This window comes from Venturia canescens, chromosome 10, assembly GCF_019457755.1.
Source record: "Venturia canescens isolate UGA chromosome 10, ASM1945775v1, whole genome shotgun sequence".
In the NCBI taxonomy this organism is placed as follows: domain Eukaryota; kingdom Metazoa; phylum Arthropoda; class Insecta; order Hymenoptera; family Ichneumonidae; genus Venturia; species Venturia canescens.
Window position 1 is genome coordinate 15,103,045 of NC_057430.1, and position 21,076 is coordinate 15,124,120.

Below are 21,076 nucleotides of genomic sequence, written 5' to 3' on the forward strand. Positions count from 1 at the left end.
CCCGAAATCTTTTCCTCGAGCAAAAAGCTTCGCGATTATTCTTCTCCCCCCCACCCGGCCGACTCTCCTCGCTCCTTCTCTCTCTCTATTATCGAAGATAATGGAACGTCATTTGTGGTCTCTCTCAATACGTGATCATCTCCGCGAGCCAATGGACTCACAACCTTCAAGATTTCTCTCCCGTACCTTCCCTCGAGTCTGTGTGCGTCCGTGTGAGCGTGACTTAGAGAAGCACCCGCCAAAGATTCTGCATAAGTTTCTCGATATGATTCTCGTACATCGTTTCAGATCGGTTCGATCATTGGCAGCGAGCATTGCACTTTCGCGTCTGGACATAAACGTGTGTGCAGCGAGAAGATCGAGAAGATGCGCGCACACGCAGTGATCTTGCCAATCCGAGACAATTTGTGGGTTCTCGATCGAACCAACTGTCGAAAAAAAAACGAAAAAAAAAACGAAAAAAAAAGCGTTCTCTGGGATGGGGAAAGCTGCAGGAGTTCACAAAAAAACGCATTCCAGAACTGAAGCGAGGAAATTTTGTTCGTTAAATATATATCGTTAAGTATTTAACTTCGAATTTTCATGCACGTTACCCCTTTGGGATAACGGTTTGAGGAATTAGATCACGTTTATTTTTCACCGGTAAACGAGTCTGGAAACTCTTGGAATTGTGCGATATTATCTAAACAATGCTTGTTTGCTACGAGCATCCGGTACAGTGTGGAAAAGTTGAGCTGCTGACTCAAACAATTACCTCCAATTTGAGCATTGTCTCTCGAGTGTAGTATGCATACAGAGGTCGAATTACCAGGTAGTTTAACGCTGTTGGCGTGCGGTGGACCACTCGCGCGCAGTAGCGCACCGCACGGCGAGCTTTACGATTTGCAGGAAAATTAGACAACTCCGCGAGGCTTCGCGCTTCCGTATTTTTTTCGAGGATGAAAAAAGCTCCTGGAATCTGGAGCATCTCGAGTGGAATCGTTCGAAGATGTTTTACACTCGTTATTATCGGCTTTGAGAGATACTCAAACGGGCTGAGTGACCGCAAAACGATGGGCTTCGAGCTCGTGCTATTACTGCATAGAAATTGAAATCGTAAGGAAAAAAATGGGTTCTCGGTTGCTCAACAAAGAAGCAGCTCTCACTCCTTAATTTCACGTATGCTCCGGCTTCAACGTCGAAACGCGCGAGAGCTCGTTACCAGATTCTCGAGATCTCCCGACGAATTGTCCGCGCACTTGACGCTGCGCGGGAACGAACCGAAGTTGCACGGGCATAAATCCTTCCTCGTTGTATAACTTTCACGCGTCTTCGTTAAAAACGAAGAAATACGCTTCTGAAAAGGTCCGAGCTGCGTGGCCGAAATATTTGCGGCATTAAAAAATGTCTATTCGAGTCTCCCCGGGAGAAAGTTCACGTTCGATTGTTCATTAACGTCCAGCAGTGCGTTTAGCCAGATGGTAAGAAAGTTCAGGGCACCGGTCATTCCTCGCTGCTTGAAAAATGGAAGAGCGAGTGAGAAGAAAACGCTTTTCAAGTGCCCGCGAATCCCACACGGGGCACCAAATGTACTGTGAAATAATTGAAATGTAATAAAGTGAGAAGGCAACATTACGCTTGGTCGAAAGTGTTCAACGACTCGAGAGGGGCGAGAGAGTGAAAAATTGGATAATTCGCGCGCGCGCGCGAGCCCCGGGCACCAACTCTTATAGCTCCGAATGGCTAACGCTAACAGCAAATGCACGTTTTTGCACAACGCGTACGGAACGAAACGCTGCGGGTGGCGCCGGGTACACGCGCACTTTCGAGCCACGATCCCGATTATATTAAAATTTGTCCAAAAATCATTCGTAACGACAAAAAATATAAAAAATATTGAAATTGAAGAAAATGGGAATAACGTAATAATAACGTAAATAACCAATTACGTAAAAAATCGTTTTTAATGAACGCGCGCTTCTTACGAAGTTTACGAAAAGCGTACACAACAACAATGAAGTATTTAATGTTACACTCGTGTAACCTCACATTTGCTCATTTCGGCACTTTGTTTCTTCTTGGCTTGGCCCATTCCTGTCACAGCAGCCTTCTGTCTTTATATTAATACTTGTTTCTTCATCGACTTCACCTTGAGTTTTCCCTTTGCGCTATCTCTAATGCGATTTTTTCATAAAAAACTACAGAATTTTCGCCAGGGGCGTCAGGGATCCTCGATTAATGAATGGCGTGCGTATTTTCATTCGCCAAAAAACAAGTTGACATTTTTTCTATTTACAATATCGAATTAATAACTCTGACATTAATTTAGAGTGATTGTATCCTTAATTAGGGAGTAAAAATCGATCCAATTTAAACTCCCATAAAATACGATCCTTCGGGCATGATCTACCTTAATTATTCAATTATCTTTTCGAGTCTCTCTTTCTCGAGAGAGAGAGAGAAATAAATATATCGAGAAATCCGGGGGGAATGGCTCTTTGAGAGTGTCATCATTATCTTGTCGACAGTGGCCGCGGGAACGCGTGTCACTGGAGGTAGGAACTTGTAGCGCAAGAAAAATGTAACCATCATTCCTTGCGTTGCTCTTTGCGAGCTGTTGGTGTGTTGATTCGCTCTCCGTCTGGTTGAGGAATCGCGGAGACTCGCGAGTGAGAAAACGTTATTAGGATTATCCTCCGAAGGCTTCAGCAAAATTCCGACATGATACCATGGAAGCGTCTATTTTTCGTTTCAACCTGAAAAATCTCGACACGACCGTCGTGCATTTTTCCAGTTTTTTTTCCTTGACGCTTTATTTCGAGACAGTATTTTCCAACGAAATAATAAAACGCCATTTTCTCTTCTCCTTCCAGGCGAGGCTATTCACCTTGCGAGAGATTTTGGATACGTTTGCGAGACGGAGTTCCCTGCGAAACAAGTTGCCGAATATCTGAGTCGACAGCACTGCGAACCTCAGGATTCCTACAGGAGGAAAGAACTTCTTCATGCGACCAAGTGAGTATTGTACTCGGAGGAACAAAAGTTCATTCACTTTCGCACGCTCCCTTCTCTTCCTCCACGAAAATACGAGAATTTTATTGCTCGAATAAAATTCGAGCAGGTTCCAAGAAATCTCCATCTATGCACATCATTTCTGGATTTTTCTGCGCTGGCTCTCACAATCATACGAAAGTCTTTCTCGAGCGTGTGCAAAAGAAAAAAGGTTTCGCTAAAAAATTATCTTTTTTTTTACTCCTTCTTTAGACAAATCACCAAAGAGCTGATGGATCTTTTGAATCAGGACAGATCGCCGTTGTGCAACACGAGACCACCACACATCTTAGACCCGAATATACAAAGACATTTAACGAATTTCTCATTAATATCACACGGATTCGGAAGCCCGGCGATCGTTGCTGCACTCACGGCTATACAGGTAAAAATAATTCAGTAAGAATTTTCGAGATAAAATGAGCCCGTATCTGATGAGCGAATAATTTGAAAATTGCAGAAGTTCCTAAGCGAGTCCCTGAATCATCTGGAAAAGATGTATCCGGGAAATGGAAGTGGGGTGACGAGCAGTCAACAGTCGAATTTGGACGCGAACAAGAACAAGGACGGCTCGCTGATGAATGACATGAAGAAGTGACGCCCGGAAGTCCTGCCTACCTCGAACGTGGTAACCTCGATAAGCCACTCGTGGCCCTACAATTCATAAACATTTGAGAGCAATAAGGAGGAAAGCGAGTCGCATGGAGAAATAACTGCGTGAAAGATAAAGCAAAAGGACACGTGTAGGAATCGGGAGAGAAAAAGAGAGAGAGAGAGAGAGAGAGAGAAAGAAAAGTGACTCGTTCAGAGGGAATGCGAGAAAAGGACACTGGACCATTAATTACTGCAATTACTGCATCTTGGTATATGTTTATCGATGTATATAGAAGTATCGTGTCTTTTTAAGTACTCGCAAACAATTTCGTAATTAATGACACGTGGGGCACGTGGAGGTTGGCCGGTCAATAGAGGCAAAATTACTTAAAAGAAATATATAACGAGTAGGTGAATGAGCGTGAGAATAAAATGATTGGGAAACTGAGAAATTTCGTTCTCGAGTGTGTACAGAACCGACGAAACGCCATAAAGCGTTTATCTCTCTATGGAGATTGGGAGGCATGAGCCATTCGTCGATCTTTTATTCATTGTTCCCCTTTCACACTAATTTCTTTGATATTGTCACCGCCCTCGACACGCCCCTCTTCTTATTCTAAAAGAATCAATTCCTCAGATCTTCCATGAAAAGTTATTTATTCCATGACAATTTTTAACTATAAAGATTTACGATTTATTCTCGATATTGTTTTGGCTGTAATTTATCATTAGAAAACTGCTCATTCCTTGGACGAAGCGAATCACATCGTTCACTAATTGCCCGCAAGCTGTCCGAGGCTACAACCAGAGTATTTCTATGAAATAATATTCTTTCAACTCGCCAGCCTGAATCTTGCTAGAGAGAGATTCGAGGGACGAAATGTTTCTCTCCCACAACCTCATCGATCTTTCCTTGCACTACCACGTCATACGGATTCGGGACGAGTACAAAAAAACATTGAGTAATCTCGAGTTCACCATCGCGATAACCATATGAGCCAATATTTTAAAATCCTTTGAATAATGAGCGACGCAGCTTTCGAAAACAAAAATAGTGCCAATGCGATAAAACTTGCCATTACAAATGTGCCAATCAGTTATCTAATTTCTATGATTATTATTATTACATTATTTCATTCTTTAAATAACGTTGTAAAAAAAAAAAGCGAGACTTCGTATTATCGCAGAGTTTAAGGGCTTGAGAAACAATATTTGAGGAGGGAAGAGGACGTTCACGAGACGCCGTACCGCCGTCTCGGGAAAGGGTTTAAAAACAACAACAACAAAACAAAAAATACGTATTACATGTATGATAATAGCGATATTACAGGAACTAAAAAGATATAAAAGCAAATAAATAAATAAAATAAATAAAAATTAAAAGTTAAAATTAAAAGTAAATATACGGATATAGATGAGAAAAATGAAAGGGGGACACCGAGCGCGTTGACACAAGCGAGAATATCTTATGAAATATGTGGGCGCTTTCGAAATCGTGCTAATTGCGAGGAGGCCCATTGAGAATCGTTTCAAGTACAATATCAGGTGAACCTGAGACATATCTAACTTTGTAACTAAACTTTAGATATATAAATATATAAATATATATTATACATACGTATATAAAAGCAAAAAATTCATATTATATATAATTCGAAATAAAAAATAAGTTGATACTTGAGAGCATTTGATGTTCCGAGAAAAAAAAAGTGTACAGAGCATTTGAATCTTTCTTGTGATATATTCATGTACGGTTATCTCACGGTATCATTGGATAACGTGCTACATTCCATGTTTGTTTGTTTGTTTGTTTTTTTTTGTATTAGAAAAAGGAAGCAAAAACAATATTAGGAAAAAGTGAAGGAGAAGAAAATTCCGCGACAATAATCTCTCGTTGAGAGGTTTCAAGAAGAAATGATAAAAAAAATGGATGCTCGCCCGAATCGTTGCAATTATTTTATTACCGGAGAATCTCGCTGTCTCGTGATTACTTCGCGATAATGGATCGGCGCTCGAGAGGGTGTGTGAGGGGAGGGGAAATTCGTTTCGTTATTACGAAAGTGTCGAGAGACATCTCTGTATATCAATTGGCCAAATGTGGACAAGCGCATCGTAAAAGATTTTAGAATTAGTTAGGAAAAGATTTAAAAGACGAAAGAGAGAGAGAAAAACGAGTTATATGGAAAGAATATGAAAACGAAACTCCCACTTCCGACTCCTTGTTTTGACTAATCACGACTAATTAGTGGACTCTTTAAACTTTTAAGATCGAAATAAATTAATGAATTATTTATAATCGAGATAGACGAGCGTAGAAAGAGAAGGATGAAAAAAAAAAGAAAAAAAACCAGAAAAAACAAAAAAAACGAACGATAATTAAAAACGAGATCTTTTCTACCAGAATTTCTGTGCCAACTGTGACGAATGTTGTAGACGATGTTTCTCTTTTTTCATTTATATGTTTGTTGTTTCCACATTGAAACATCATTCCCAATCTTGTAAGATACTCAGATATATCTTTATTAAAATATATATTTGAATTTTCGTAGTATATTATATTCTGATATTAATACGGTTCATTTTTGTATATTGGTGTGTGATAAATAAATAAGAATATTGTTTTTAAGCAATCTATATCGTGACTATACACTGTGAGACGAGATCATTTTTGTTCCTATCTTATCATCGGTCAATCTTGCGCTCTACAACGGGGGTTACTTAGCGACGATAAACGCTTTCGCGGTCGCTAAAGAAAAAGAATTTCTAACTTACCGACTGTTGGTAAAACGAGGGATCGCTAGAGCTGTCCGATTTTTTTCGAGATACCAACCGACGGTCAAAGGGATCACAGAATTCGCGGCGAACCCTCCGCAAATTTCTTTAATTTAAAAAATAATTAGCTACTGGATGCCAAGTGTTGAAAAATCTCTCGAAAGAATTGGAAAAACCGGCTGGAGCTTCGAAGCCCTTCCCGTTGAGAATGGCGGCGGCGACTCGAGTACATTGCCGAAATGTCGGAAAACCACAATCGCTGCGCTCGATGCCAAGTACATCAAAAGAAAAGCCAGGGCGAGACCTGCTTTGCACTGCATGTACGCGGATGACGTCTTGATTTATGACGGTTCAGCGTTTCCAAATCGATCTGACGGATGAACCGTTGCAGTAAAAAATCTGAGAATGGGCGACGATTTTTTTTCTCTTTTACTCCCGCATACTCGAATATGAGGATTTTCGAGATTTTCCATTTTTTCTAACTGTCCTCACGGGAAAACAGTCTGAGTACGAACGATGGAGGACGAACTTTTTTACTTTTTGAAGAGAGGGGGAGTTGAAGAGGGGGGAAATAAGATTTGAAGAAGTGACGGGAAAGAAGTGATTGGAAGAAAGCATGACACGATGCTAGAAGAATGAAAATCCACATTTAGGTATAAATAAATATCGATTTGGCGACTCACAGAGTCCTTTATTTGTGATCGGTTGCTTGTTTGTGTTTCTTTGATTTTTTATCGTTTATAAGGCACATAATATAAAATATTCTTCGACAGTTTGAATAATCGACGAACCTGTAAAGAATTGGGCAATGTCCGCGACGTCGGACGGTTATTTTGGCAGTTACATTCTTATTGTTTTTTTTCTTTTAGTTTCTCTTTTTGCTCTCATTTTTCTCTCTCATTGCCTCCCCCGTTACATTCGATGAAAGAAAAAAATTCAGCAGCGCAATTTATGTTTCGTTTTCTCTCTTCTCCTGAAAAAAATCACTCGCTGTGGCACACATAAATTCATCACAATTCATTGTCAATTTTTCCCTCTTTTTCTTTCCCCCAAATTTGTTCTTAGTGAAAACGTTTTTGGGAGTTGACGAAAAAATAAAATAATTGGATTCCTTTTTGGATAATGATGGGGGGAAACAAATAAAAATTTTCAGCTACATCGAGCCGAACGTTTGCCGAAAAGAAAAGAAAAAAAAAAAAAGAGCACACGAGCGGTATACTCACATCGAGGTACTTCACGAATCCGAGATTTCAGAGAGATGAAAAACATTTCAAGCCACGAGAGCGCGTTCCAACGCGATCTGCAGGACTCTTCTATAGACCTGACAGGAAGATAGGCAAACTGGTGTTAATTCATTGATAAACAGAGCTGCAGATGAGAACAAAAATACAACAGCGTATCACTAGTGAACAATTATTTTCAGAACAACGTTGTAAGCAACGATTTGAAATTCTTTTTCAATTGTATTCAAAATATTGCTTCAAAGATGTTTCGCGTGACCAGTCAAATGCAAAGGTCAAATTTATTCATGGGAATTCAGTGATTGAAATGCTGAAAATTCCAATCACGAAATTGCCTCGTTTTCTTCAGTGTCCCATTCCAATTTCTAGGATCACGCACGCAAAACATCTTGAGTGACGAAATTATGAACAAAGTTTAAACCGTTTCTTATGATATTGGAATAACAGGTTGATTCACATGATCGATTTAATGATTTATTTATAAATTATTCATCAAACGCGAATGCTTTGTTATTATTAACTGTCTGTATTAGAGCGGATTTTCCAATTATACATAGATTTTCGTCGATTTTTCATTTTGTTACAATAATTGTTTGTTGTTTACAACGTTATTTCATTGATTCGCGGATAATTTAATGATCTGAACATCAATACCTTTTTCGTATTGTTTTCTGAAATAATGTTGCCATGGTTATTAACACTTTACGTCAATTTATTCATTTATTAGTAATATCGATCACAACTACATAGTTCGACGTGCTGAGTTGTCGATCAATCGTTGTGAGATAAATAATATTTATTTATATCGTGACATTTGTTGCTTTTCTTTTCATTTATTTTGCCAAAATCACATTCCGTAATACGTTCGTATATTATGTCCCCCCCCAAAGAGGGGTGGGGCGGGGAGAGTACCATTTTATTAATAAACTTTTCTCTTTTTTTCGTTTTATGTTGCTTTATATCGCACTAGTTCAAAGTATCTACTAAGCCCATATAATTTTTGTTGGTTTTATTTAACCCTTCGATTGCTCTTATGGACAATCAAACGAAATAATGATTTCGTGTGTCTTTAGAGTATCTAAGAAGTACACAGATAAACACTGAATTCGTTATGACCAACGTAACGTTTTTATATTAATATTATTATATTATACTAGTAAGTAGTAAATAGTCGGGAGGGATAGTGTAATGTTTAAAATGATTTTACGGATTCCCAATTTGTTTTTTCCTCGAATAATAATTAACAGCAGTTCTGTTTGTTCTTTCGTTTGTTTTTTACATATTTGTATTTTCTGTGTGATTTTTCGTTTGCTCGTTGATTTCGTGGCTTGTTTTCTGATTAAACACATGTTGATAGAGCCAGAGAGAGCGCTACGCTTGTGTAAAATGGGAATCGAGGAAGGGGGCATTTTTATTGATTCATTTATTGGTCTGTTTAATCCATTTTATGGGACGAGAAGGAAGTTTAGGAAGCTTCAACGTCAATAGAGTTTTATAAAAGTTTATACTTTTATGTATGTTTTCGTTTTTCTTTTTTTGCGAAGGATAAACTGAAGCATTTACTTCGTAGGTCGGGAATACGGAGCGGAGCGATAGCGCGAGGTCGAGCCCGCAGTAGTTGTCGTCTTGTACGATTTCCAAGCACGGCTCGATGAATCGTCTGCGAAATATTTATTGATTTTATGCATATCGGTTAATCGTTATATTTGAATTTTTATTGAATTTTATTATTTAAATTCAAAAGTTTTCACTTGTCACTGGCTTTTTTTCTTTTTCCTTTTTTTTTGTTTGAATTATTTATTTCATTAGAGACGTAATCGAAATTTGCAACGTTCAAGTGCAAAAAACGTTTCGTTTCTTTTTTTTTTCATCTACGTCTTAAATTTCAGAATCATCACATTATTTTGCAGATGTTTTTGGGGCTTTCACGTAAGCCAGAAAGAAACCTTTTTGTATAACTTTTCAATCTGCAAAAGAATTTCTTTTGACATTCGATTAGAGAGATTTGGATTTTGATTTTGTGTTCGTTGGTGTTTTTTTAGTCTTTAGAATTATTTTGATTCACATTTTGTTAAGAGTTTAGCAACTTTAAGCGCCGATTATATCGCGAAAATCAATCGATCGTCGTTATTTTTTGGCGGTGTTATATATATTTTTCTTCTTCTTGTTTTCTTCTTTAAATTTGAAACATTATTTTTAACGATCGATTCGTTATTTAAATGCCTGCATTTTTCGGTGAACCGAAATAGCATGAACTTTTACGTTTTTCGTTTGCTTCGTGTTGTTTTTTTTTTCTGGCTTATTCATTTAGAAGCATTCAATCATTGCGAAATCTAAGGAGCATCGAAAAAAGGGCGAATATTTCCGTGATTAATTCTTACCTGGATAGTCAGACGATTCGTAATAATCGTGGGAGGAATGCGGCGCCGGCTCGTCCTCGTAATCATAAGTCGTGTATCTCGAGGACGGATAAACGTCGTCCCTGTTAAAAAATAATATAAAAATACAGAAAGTTTTAAACGTGGAGATATTCGCATGAATTGCTATTCCTCATTTTGCCTGCTCCTTCCATTCACAAGCAAACAAAGAGTATCCTGGGGGAAAAAAATATTTTTTTCTCTCGTTCACTCAAAAGGATTTATCTGGTAATCGAATTTATCCGAAGCACGTTTGTACGAGCTTGTAAATTCATTCGATACTCATGAGATTTCGAAACAAATTAATTTGCCTCGGCAAATCAGGTTGAACGTCGGTGCTTAAAACGTCTCAACATACTGAACCGACAACGTCAGCCACAAGAGTTTTTGTTTTTGACTTGCTCGGTACCAGATAAACCTCCCACTAATAATTATATTTTACTAACGTTGCCGACGATGTGTAATGGCGATCACCGTAGCGACTGCTGCTGCTCGACGAACCATGATAATCATAATCGTGATGCGAGGCGCCCCGACTGGATGGTGGTGGCGTTGGATCGTCGTAGCTGAAAATAGAATTTATAAAAACATAAAAAGTGAACGTAATTGGAATGAAAAATGACAAGAATTTTGTACAAAATATTCCTATTAATAGGAGTGGAAAAAAATACCCGTAGCTCTGGTCCATGGCAACCCTAGCGCGATCCAGAATCGAGAAGACCTTCGTTTTGGCTGGTACCGGCCGCGTTATCGGTCCACGGCTCGACGGGGGTGGCAAAATCGTCGCTACAAATAAAACATAAATGAAGAGTTTCATACGAAGCGATAAAACGTGAAATGAAGCCATAAAACAGCCAAAAACAAACGAAAACAACACGCAGAAAAACGAATAATTATTGGCAACGAAAGTAGAATGAAAAATAATTACTTTCGTGAATTCAAATGATTGAAATGAAAAAAATAAAAATAAAAAATAATTGTACCAATTCGTGACGGACCTCTCGTGGAGCGTGGGGGTGCTGGTCTGCTGCTCGGTCTCAAAATACCACCACGTGCCGAGGGTCTCCTGTCATCGCCAGACGAAGGTTCGTCGACCATGCTCAGCTCCATTTCGCGCATCTGTTCCTGCCTTATATTGTCATTGTTGTCCGGTATCAAGTACTTGCGTACCTCAGCGAGAGCATATGCGATTCTCGCATGTGCCTCAGCCGGTGGAGCCAGGGCTGCAATTTCAACGTGCAAATCGTCGGAAAGATGAGCATATTTAGGGTCGAGCGACAGTCGACATTCCTCTTCCTGAAACAGCGTCAAAACAAGCGTTCGAATTATTTATCGATTTTTTAACAAGAATCAGCAATCGTGTTCATGAAAAATCGAGTGCAAATCATTTCGAGAGTAGAGCAAAGAGATCGTGACAAAGCAAAGTGTAAAAGTTATCGAAGCGATTAGTTTCTTCCTATTCGATTCGTTCAACCGCGTTCCTAGTTTCGTTCACTCTCCACAAACTTCTTTTTCCCCACCGGTTTGGCTATTCCAAATACCTTAATGAAGTGAGAATATATGACTGTGAGAAGTGGGGAGGAGGGAGGAAGGAGAAAAGTCGAGACAGTGTTTGCATGGTGCTCCGGCAAGCTTACGCAAATTTAAGTATTCCTCGAGTACTAGAAGCGAGCTTTCCTCGAAATAAGAAGCAAGAAATAATAGTCGCATTTCGCGCTCGAGATCCTCTCATATTCCAGTAATAGATCTTTCCCCTTTCCCCCCTCCCCCTCGCTTAGCCCGAGAACGAATTACGTTGAACACCAATTCAACAGATGTAACGAATAAAAAAAAAAAAAAAAGAATAAAAAAAACTCGCGAGTTACACGAAGTAGGAAATTGAGCGAGTGATGAAAAAATTGTTGTTGCATTTATTAGAGAGATAACGAAGGAAAAAGTGGAGGATGAAAAAATCAGTTTACATATCGCGAGGAGTATTTCCTCGTCTCGGAAAACTCGATGGCAACGTTATACGAGGTTAGACAGGTCATTACGATGATTAATACGTAATGCAGTGTCAAGCCAGTTCAAGTTTGAGCATACGATGATTAGATCGATATCGGCAACTGTCGATAATAATGTTGTCGTACAACCGCACCGCGAATACGATAGCGCGGGCTTCAGTTCGAACGTTCGTGAATATAAATTAAATCATTAATGGTAGATGAGAAACTATCAGCCAGAGTGTATCCAGCCCGAATATGTATGGGGGGGGGGGGGGGGAAATGTAACGATGTTGATCGCATAAATTGTCGGGACGGACTTTCGTAATCCATTCACGGAACTTGGCGTTAGCCCCATGTGGCTACGATAAACAATTAATAGAGTGCAGGGAGATGATCGACTCTGAAATGCATTGGATCGTGCAACGACGGAAATTCTTTGGCTTCGAATCGATCGCCCGAAGTCAATCACTTCTCGGATTCTCGTAGGATCTACTCGGTATTTTTGTACCGTGCAAAGGCACGTATTCGAGGGAGATCGATCGTCGGGAAAGCCTCGCATATTTACCTTAGATCGTGAAATGGAAAATTCGAAATCGGAATAATTGGGTGCCAGTCCATAACGCCCCCGCACCTGAGTTGACCAACTCACTCTTTCTCCATTTTCTCTACATGGATATAACGCTAATCCTCGGAGTTACGGTTACTACCTCGATAAAGCTTACTTATCTACTCCGTTAAACTGGAAATTTCCCATTTGCTCGACTCTCTCGCTCTCTCTCTCTCTCTCTCTCTCTCTCTACGGGAGCGATCCTCTCGTCGGGAATCGAGTCCAGTGCCATTGGCTTTTGCATATTATCTCTCGCTCCCTCAAAGAGAATGAGAAATAAATAGAAAACGAGGAAAATCGAGTGTGAGCGTTTGCGTTTGCGAGGGGAGGAGGGGCGAGGCTTTTCTCTCAGCAAATAAATGAATAAAAATGTGACTGAGAAGGCCGAGTCTTCAATGATGAATCGTTGAGCACATTTTAATTCGGAATCTGCGCAACGTTGGTCGGGACGTTGAGAAGAGATGGAGCACGGACTTAAAAAATGAAGGTGCGAGCAATCAGAATTAATGGGGAACTCACGCTGATGAGATATCGATTTCAATGAATTGATGCGCGCAATTCCCTGTGCAAAAAGGACGCGCACGTAGATCATCTTGGCGACGTCGGACGAGGGTAATACGCGGGGGTAAAGAAGCGATTTGTGGCGAGGGATAATAAAAGTGGGGAGCGAAGAAAGTTGGTAAAGAAGTCGGAGCCGGTGTGTGGCAAAGTAGTAAAAGTACGAAGTAGCAATTTTAAGCTCGCGTCCTGTTAGCGGCTCTTTCGGTAGCCGGATGAAATTGGATTTGCTGGCTTATCGCAATTCGCGAGGGCGAATTTTTGGAAAATCCTTAATCCCCTCGAATGTTGGGTAACTGAAGCAACGTATCGGCAGCAGGCTAAAAATCAAATTGGAGAAAAACGCTCAGGGGAATCGGAGCTCGCAGACGGTTTTAGCCTCGATCAGGGTTTCCCATCGAACAAGAAATCAGCGAGGTCTCGTCTCAACTTTTTCGATCTCCCGGTGCAGGAAACACGAGCAAATAACGAGACGACACCTCGTGTATGATAATTCGAGCGTGGTCCAGTGAACAGAAAAGAATCAAGTCCAGGAGATAATTAGTTTCGAGGTGTATGACCCTTCAGCCTGGTGTTTCGTGCCTCTCACTCGCATCGCTTGGTAGGGACGAGCAAGTGCGACAAGGAGAGAGAAAAAACAGCACGGAAAAAGGGGAGACGCGGAGAGAAAGAGAAAGATACGCGCGAACGGTGGTGCAGGCAGCGGCAAATAACATTTTCCATTTGCCAAAGTGCGTTACGACCCAGTTAATCCCTTTAGGCGAGAGTGTGCCAGCCCAAAATACGTATATATTCATACGTATAGACCGAGGCACACACATGACAAATAGAGTATTGGTGGGTAAGCAGAGGAGGCTAGAATGGTTTTACTACGAACTGGGGGTTAACTAGGCCGCATGCACTGCAATTAATTCGAACGTGATTAAAGCAACGTGCCAAATGAAAAGAGCAACGAATCCGTGCCCTTCGCGCGGGTAAACGATTCCCTTCGGGGACCTTCGAGAAAGTGTTTCACGATAATTTTATACATTTTGCTTCCGTATTTATTCATCTCGAGGTTTGCTTACATTTCCGTAAGACACATTCCAGCCCCAAAATTTGTCAATGCGAAAATGAATTCTTGTTATTTGGAGGTTCGAAAGCTGTTTTTTTGTTTGGTTATTTCGTATCGCAAGGATTCGCTTCAATATCGGGTCGCGCTTTTAATGGAACCGGGTCTATTTAAGGCGAACATCCTATGGGACTCGCGGGAGCGTCGATACCTCGATGATGGATTACAGTTAACTTTTCTCCCGGGGTTGCGCTCCGCTGCTGCGGGATTATTGAATGAGGAGGATCTTCTGATAGGTCCGCTTATAAAAACAAGTTGGTTCGCATGAGGATGCACTGATCTGGAGTTTCCCTCCGACGAACGTAATGCATTCAAAGAGTGCAAGAAGTTCAAAATGTCGGAGTAGAGAAAAGGGTGAACGAGGATTAAGCGCGAGGTGAGATAAAGGAAAAAGTGGGAAGAGAAAGAAAGTGGACAGGAATCAAAAAAAAAAGAAAAAAGAAAGAAAGGAAAGCCGGTCAAACGAGTGAAAAAGAGGGAAAAGAATTGGGATAAAACCCGAAACAAGAAAATAAAAGTGAGGAGAGAAACGCAGCTGAAGTGCGACAAGGGAAGAAAAAACGAAAGCGAGTTAGAGAAGTCTGGGGAGGGGGGGGGGGGGGGGAGAAGAAAATCGGTGAAAGGGAGAGGCAAAAATCGACGTTGGGCCAACCCCAGGCCCCAGAGACAGGATCCTCTAGCCTCGTTCCTACGTAAAGGTAGTGCGAGTGATGAGTGATATTTTTATGAAAAGAAAGAGAGAAAAAGGTCAAATTGTCCAGCGAGAGCACGGAGATACGCGGGTGCGGGCGATTCAACGATGTCATAAATCACGATTCGCAAGGATTGGATAATTTATGACATGGCCCAGGGAGCCGAGGGATCTTCTCGTTTTTAACGGAGAAGATCCGTTGCCGTCTGGTGGATAGGCAGGGAGGGGAGGGTGCGCTGGAAAGCTCCGCTAAAAAGTTTTCCCCGCGAACAAGGACATCTGGTCGATTATGGAAAACTGCTGGATATCCTCGTGACCTTTGCGGTCACGAGACCTTCAATTTTTTGGGGTTGACACTTGTAGCGTGTACGATGTGACAGGAGAGTACGATTCTAAAGGGGGTGAAAGCTCTTCACATTTCCCTGGGTACGAATGAGAAAAAAAATCTTTTTTTTCGTCGTTCCAATAGCGTAGAAAAAGCGATAAATTCTCGCGATGAAAATGTCGAAAATGAGTTCAACCAAGCGGAGGTTACTTGACGATATAATGGGCCAGTGGAAGGAGGAGGAATGAGGACACGCGAGTGTGCGTTGTGTCGGAAGCGTCGATGAAGGGAGCCATTAAAACTTTGCAATTACGCAACGAATTCAAAGTGTTTGAGAAAGGAGGACGAGAAGGGAAGGAGCGAGAGAGGAGCAGAAAGGGGGGGGGCCGAGGTGAAAAAAGAAGTAAAATACGAAAGTATGTTTGTGTATGCGCGTATTGGTGAGGCAAAGTAAGAAAAGGGAAAGAGGATAGACATCTCTCGGTTCATTAAGAGCCTCTTATCTGCCACAGGCGTGGAGCTTTCTCTTTCTTTGGCAAATTTAAATGTCTCTCTCGCTCTGAGAATTAGTACATTTATTTTGCAACTGGGGAAGCCGAGAGTGGACGCTTTTACGCGCTCTCGACTCGGGTGATATTTCTACTCGGAATATACACGAGTTTCCAGCTCGAAACTTTTTCCCTCAAGTTGTGATAGACGTGCCAGCAGCTCGTACTGTTTTTTCTCTCTCCCTCACTTTTCATCCAGAATCCTTTGGTACGACACGACGAAATATAGGAATTCGAGAGGAGCAACTTTGGAAAGTAAATTAAAACATTTTGGCACGATGCTCTTTTCGTCACACGACTCGAATCCCCCGTTCCGATTGCTTCGAGGCTGGAATTCTTGTAACTTTGAATTAATCCAGGGAGGCCTGCTCCCACCGAAGTTTGCCAAGATGATGATCTGCCCTCGCCACGACCCGTAGGACACGGATAAACTGAGATGACAACGATAACAATGGATGACAAGGTTGAACCACCTGTGCTCGGTCTGTCTCTATGGGACCAACTCGTGTCTTGTTTCCAAGGTAAAACCGAATTAACCCCCATGGCTACTGAGAAATTGAAAGGAAAGTTGTTGCATCCAGCAACTCGCCGCATTTAGAGCTCCAACTCTCTCTCTCTCTCTCTCCCCCTCTATATCTCTATCGTTATCTCTCCCATTATCTTCCTCGTGTTTTCCGCGTCCCTCTCTGCCTCACTCTGGAACGCGTCTTCGTGTTCGTCTCCACAGGAGCGAGCTTAATCTCGCTGATACGGTTCAAGTCGAGTGTCTTGGAACAACGCAGACGACAGTCAGTAAGATTATCATTTTCATCATCGTCCCCGTCTCGTTTCCGTCTCCATCATTCGTTCCCCATTTTTTCTATGATTCTCGCAGTTTCTCAGTTCCTCTTGTATTTGCATTAACTCGTTGAGTCGTCTCATTGTCCCGTGTCTTCTCCTCTCGTACGTACTTCGCACTTTCAAAGTTTCTTGACTTGGGTGTACAGCGAGGAGAGAGAAGACGACTTCGAGCCCGTTGTCTTACCACGCAGAGGCAAGTTTTCATTACAGAGTGAAAGACGAGAGGTATAATTTCGTCGTTGCTCCTCATCGTTCAACTTCCTTCGAGGAGAGTTAGTGCGCTGAGGCTGCACACACACACACACACACACACACACGGACAAAGCTTGGTGTACCAAAGCTTCCTGACAAAACGTGTCGCTTCGATGCGCTTCGTCCAAAATGGAATCTTCCTTTTCGATGCTTGAAAAGAAAAATAATAAAATATATCAGTTAAAATTGATTTTGATGTTCGAATACACAATCGATCGTTGCGTAGCGACGAAATAATGGAATAAAAATTCGATTGAAACTCAGAATAAATAGAAGCCTCTTGGCGCTCACACTTTTTCGAAGCTGATCAATTTAAAGGGGTCTCCGAAGGCGCAGGAAGCAAATATGTTAGATGGAACATTGGGGCAGGTGGTGTATCATGACTAACGTGATATAGGCGCAATAAAGTGATGGAAAGGCTGTTCGTATCGCGAGCTCTGTATATTTCTTCGGGAGGAAGGAAGAAACGAGGCGAATATAGGGGGGGGGGGGGGGGGGGGGTCTCGCGTGAGACGATATTCTCTCAGGGGAAAAGGTTGGGCTTTGCTCGGGAGTTTCTGGTATACGTCGAATGGGGAAGGAGCGAGAGGAGGATTCGTCGGTTGGGACAGCCAGGGAGAGAGAAAAGGAGGAGAGGAGTGATAGAAAACGAGAAAGAAAGAGTGCTGCAGGATTGGCTGGGAGGGGGAGGGGGGGGGGTGTTATAGCAAGATAAAAAGTTCCGACCTAGAGGCCTTATATCCTGGAGACTCGAATATAAAAAGTCGTAACGATAAATCAGCCGGGAGAGGGGGTGGGGGCTTCTCCATCGAAGATTTTGCGATCTTGATGGCGAGGAGAGAGAAATCTCTGGCGAGTCTCTTTCTTCGATTGAAACATCACCGAATCCGAATTTCCTTATTCGACAAGCATTGTGCCGGTAGGAAAATGGAGAAAATCAAAACGATTCCGAGTCTCTCGGTTTGTTCGGTGATAGCGGCGAGAGAGCGGGCGGGTATGTAAATTTGATAAAAGTTTTGTAACATGTCGAGTTGCATTTTTCGAAATGTACCAACTCTCTAAATATTTGAGCCCTTGGAGATGAGCATCCTGCGCAAATATGCCGTTGTTTGTGCATTCGGGCTCGCTCGCCTTGGATATCGCGAAAAGCCGTTACGTATAATCGTAAAGAAAGCCACAAGAAAGAGCGAAAGAAGAAGAGGAAGAGGAAAGGACGAGGGAGCAAGAGAAAAAGCGATAAGCCAATGGTTATTTCCCAAGGGCAGAAAGGGTGGCGTCATTGAAACGGTACGCCCCGGTGTTATCTTGAAGAATACGCAGATAGAGAATCCTGGTAACACGGAACGACCCCGCCGTCGTTACGATTAGAAACGAGGCTCTTTTTCCAACGCTATTTTTCGGCTACGAAAAAGCTCTTTTCTCATCGAGAACATTCCGGGAACATTTTATCCCGGTGTATTCGAGATGATCGCCCTCTTTCCGGTTCTCAGTCGTTAGAACGACTGAGAACGGCCGGTTTTTATTATAAATTACGCGAAATTACGTGAAATCATTGGGTAGTCGAGAATCGAACGAATTTGAGCACCAGATTTTGAAACTTTAAAAGATTTTATTCGTGTTTGTCCCAGCACACGAAATCTGGCCAACGGGAGCTTTCTGGACGCAGATCAACATTGAAGATTTTTTCATTATTCTCTTTCGGAACTGTTGCTTTTTGACGCCTTGAGCATTATCGTAACTTTGGCAATTTCAATAAAACGGTCCCCAGTTCTGCGACCGTGAACGGTTTCACAAAAGGCAACGAAATATTTCACGTAATTATTGCTCTAATAGGTGAGCGTGAGACAGAGTCTTGTAGCGTGACCGGCTGTGACGGGGTGAAGCGTCGACACGGGGATAAAGTATTTTCCGGATGGACGAGCGAGGAAATGCCAGCGAAACGTTGAATTTCCTGTGTATTGGGTGAAAAAAGCAGCACACACGTAGCCGCAACACTTTTCAGGGCGAAACGTGGCGATAAAAAAAGTGGACAAGAATTGAGAGGAAGAAATAGAAGAGAAAAGAGGGTACGAAAACTTTTTCATCGCATCATCCCCGCGCGCCTCTTTGTATACGTGTATAGATGTAAAATAAAAACAGGCGACCTTCTTGTTTTATTCTTTGTTTTGTTCTGGGCTCCGGAAACACGAGGATTTCGAACCGAAAGGAAAACTTTGTAAATGGATGAGAGACAGCAGTGTGTTCGAACTCGCGGTGAAAAATGACCTTTTTTCCTTCTACTCTCATCCCAACATATACGCGCGAGTACTTTTCCATCTTGACAAGACGAGGAAACGCATTTTTGCTTCAATATTTCAGGGATTTATATCCGAACTTATCGATTCTCAATACCCAAATGCAGTAATAATTCGTTGTTGCGATGGTGACTAATTTCAACGAGGACTCGAGGATTAAGAACGAACAATTGACTTTTTCCCCCCCAAGGGATTTTCCCATCTTTGACGATCAATCTGCTTTTAGAAAAATAATAAAAGCCGAAAAGCAACGTGAAAAATCGGGAGCGACGTTTCACGAATTTTTGAACTCTTCCACCATTTTAGGTGACAATTTTTCCTCGTCCACCCCCACTCGGTAACTCCAACGTTGATGGGCTTCATTATCGGAATGATTTGCCGAGGAAAGAAAGGGTAAAGAATAAATGAGAGAAATATAAGTGGTGGAAGGCCGAGTGTGACTCGAACTTTCGTGTCTTTTTACAACTCTTTTCTCTCACATTTTCACGCCCCTTCTTTCTCGGGCGGTTTGGTCGAGGCTCGATCTATCTGGGGGTTACATTTCACGCTCGGGAAAAAATGAGCTGCAGGAGGGTGAGAGAACTCGAGTTTTTATTACAATGGTCCGTGCTCGAAGCGCATTTGTTTTTTCTTTGTTTGTTCGTTTTTTCTTTTCTTTTGGCCTCTTCAGGAGGGCCAGGAATGTTGCTCCGGCTCTCCTGCTCTTCGAAAGTGGGTAGAAAAACGAAAGAGAGAAAGAGCGAAAGGGAGGGAGGATCGCGGAAGGTGTTAACTGCGTTTGGCCAAATGAGAAGGAGAAGTCAAGAGGCTGCCGCGTGAAATTACTGTCGCTGCCGTGCGAGAAATGTGACATCGTATTTTATAAGTTTAACGTTTGCGCTCGAGGCTCTTAGGAAAATTGCACGTGTGTGTGCGTGTCCGGGACATCGCTCGAGGGAAACATTCCCAAATGTATGCTACTGCAACGCTAGTTTTGGTCACGAAAGTGAACCATGAAAGAGAGAGAGAAGAAAGAGAGGGGGAGGGGAGGCAACGATCGCATTTCGCGACGATAAAACTGTCACGTTTCTGTGGCCAACGCCAGAAGGCTCTTTCTCGCTTTTCCTTGCACCGCGACCAGCGAAAGCTTGCGCCGTTATATTTTGTCTTATCACTCGAGAACAGACGTTCAAATGCACATTTCTTCTATTATCGTGTATTCATGCTCTCACAACTGCTAACAAATATTTTGTCATTCCTTCCATTGCTTCTTAATTACCGTGTATTATCGTTATTGTTTTTTATTAAAATCCATTCGTTTCTGCTGCTCATTCGCTGCGAAACTCTCGTAAAGTAGACAATAAATTCACGAGACATTTTCATATAAAATTCGTTCTTATCTCGAACACGCTCGTCGCAAGTCTAACAATATTCGCTTCCAGGAAAATTCGGCCAAACGAACAACATCTCATTTGCCAAATTTCGGTTAATTATTACCGATGGCGACTACTACTCGAGGCTCAAACGTGAGAGAAAATCGGTCAAACTCGAGTACAGAAACGCTGCACGGCTTGCCTCGGCCGGTTTAAATGTTCTTTTAAATTCTTGGCATCAAGACACGTTTTCACATTTTTGGATATGAAAAGAGAATAATCGGAGTGTCAAATCCATTGGAAAAAATGGCCCTTGAGCTGGTTTTCGTGCACCTGCTTCGCATTGGACGCGAAACTTTCGCAATCTGCTTTGGGCTTCGGATTAGAAAATTGAAAAAAAAAAATGTATAATTTAGGCTGCAAAAGTCAGGCTGAAATTCGAATTTTGACGTGAATTTT

General features: G+C 41.8%; 2 protein-coding genes across 9 annotated transcripts in view; one reads left to right on the forward strand and one right to left on the reverse strand.

Moving 5' to 3' along the window:
- Positions 1-6,258, forward strand: part of TfAP-2 (transcription factor AP-2) — a 153,117-nt gene extending 146,859 nt beyond the window's left edge. For all 5 annotated transcript variants that reach the window (XM_043430579.1, XM_043430578.1, XM_043430575.1 and 2 more), the window contains 3 exons: positions 2,853-2,994; positions 3,244-3,415; positions 3,491-6,258. In XM_043430579.1, the coding sequence (XP_043286514.1) occupies positions 2,853-2,994; positions 3,244-3,415; positions 3,491-3,628 (452 nt within the window). In that variant the 3' untranslated portion in view covers positions 3,629-6,258. The remainder of the gene's footprint in view (positions 1-2,852; positions 2,995-3,243; positions 3,416-3,490) is intronic.
- Positions 6,259-7,044: 786 nt separating this feature from the next.
- LOC122417140 (KH domain-containing, RNA-binding, signal transduction-associated protein 3-like) overlaps positions 7,045-21,076 on the reverse strand; it is a 54,697-nt gene continuing 40,665 nt past the window's right edge. Inside the window, exons 4-9 of one of the 4 annotated variants that reach the window (XR_006262235.1) lie at positions 11,038-11,350; positions 10,726-10,840; positions 10,501-10,620; positions 10,019-10,119; positions 7,620-7,717; positions 7,045-7,369 (exon numbers count right to left, since the gene is read on the reverse strand). Coding sequence is in view for 3 of the 4 variants with exons in the window: in XM_043430413.1 (XP_043286348.1) it covers positions 9,197-9,297; positions 10,019-10,119; positions 10,501-10,620; positions 10,726-10,840; positions 11,038-11,350 (750 nt within the window). In the remaining variant the exon portion in view is untranslated. Of the gene's footprint in view, positions 7,718-8,143; positions 9,298-10,018; positions 10,120-10,500; positions 10,621-10,725; positions 10,841-11,037; positions 11,351-21,076 lie in introns of those variants that run through there. The other 3 variants (XM_043430415.1, XM_043430414.1, XM_043430413.1) reach the window with 3 other exon arrangements.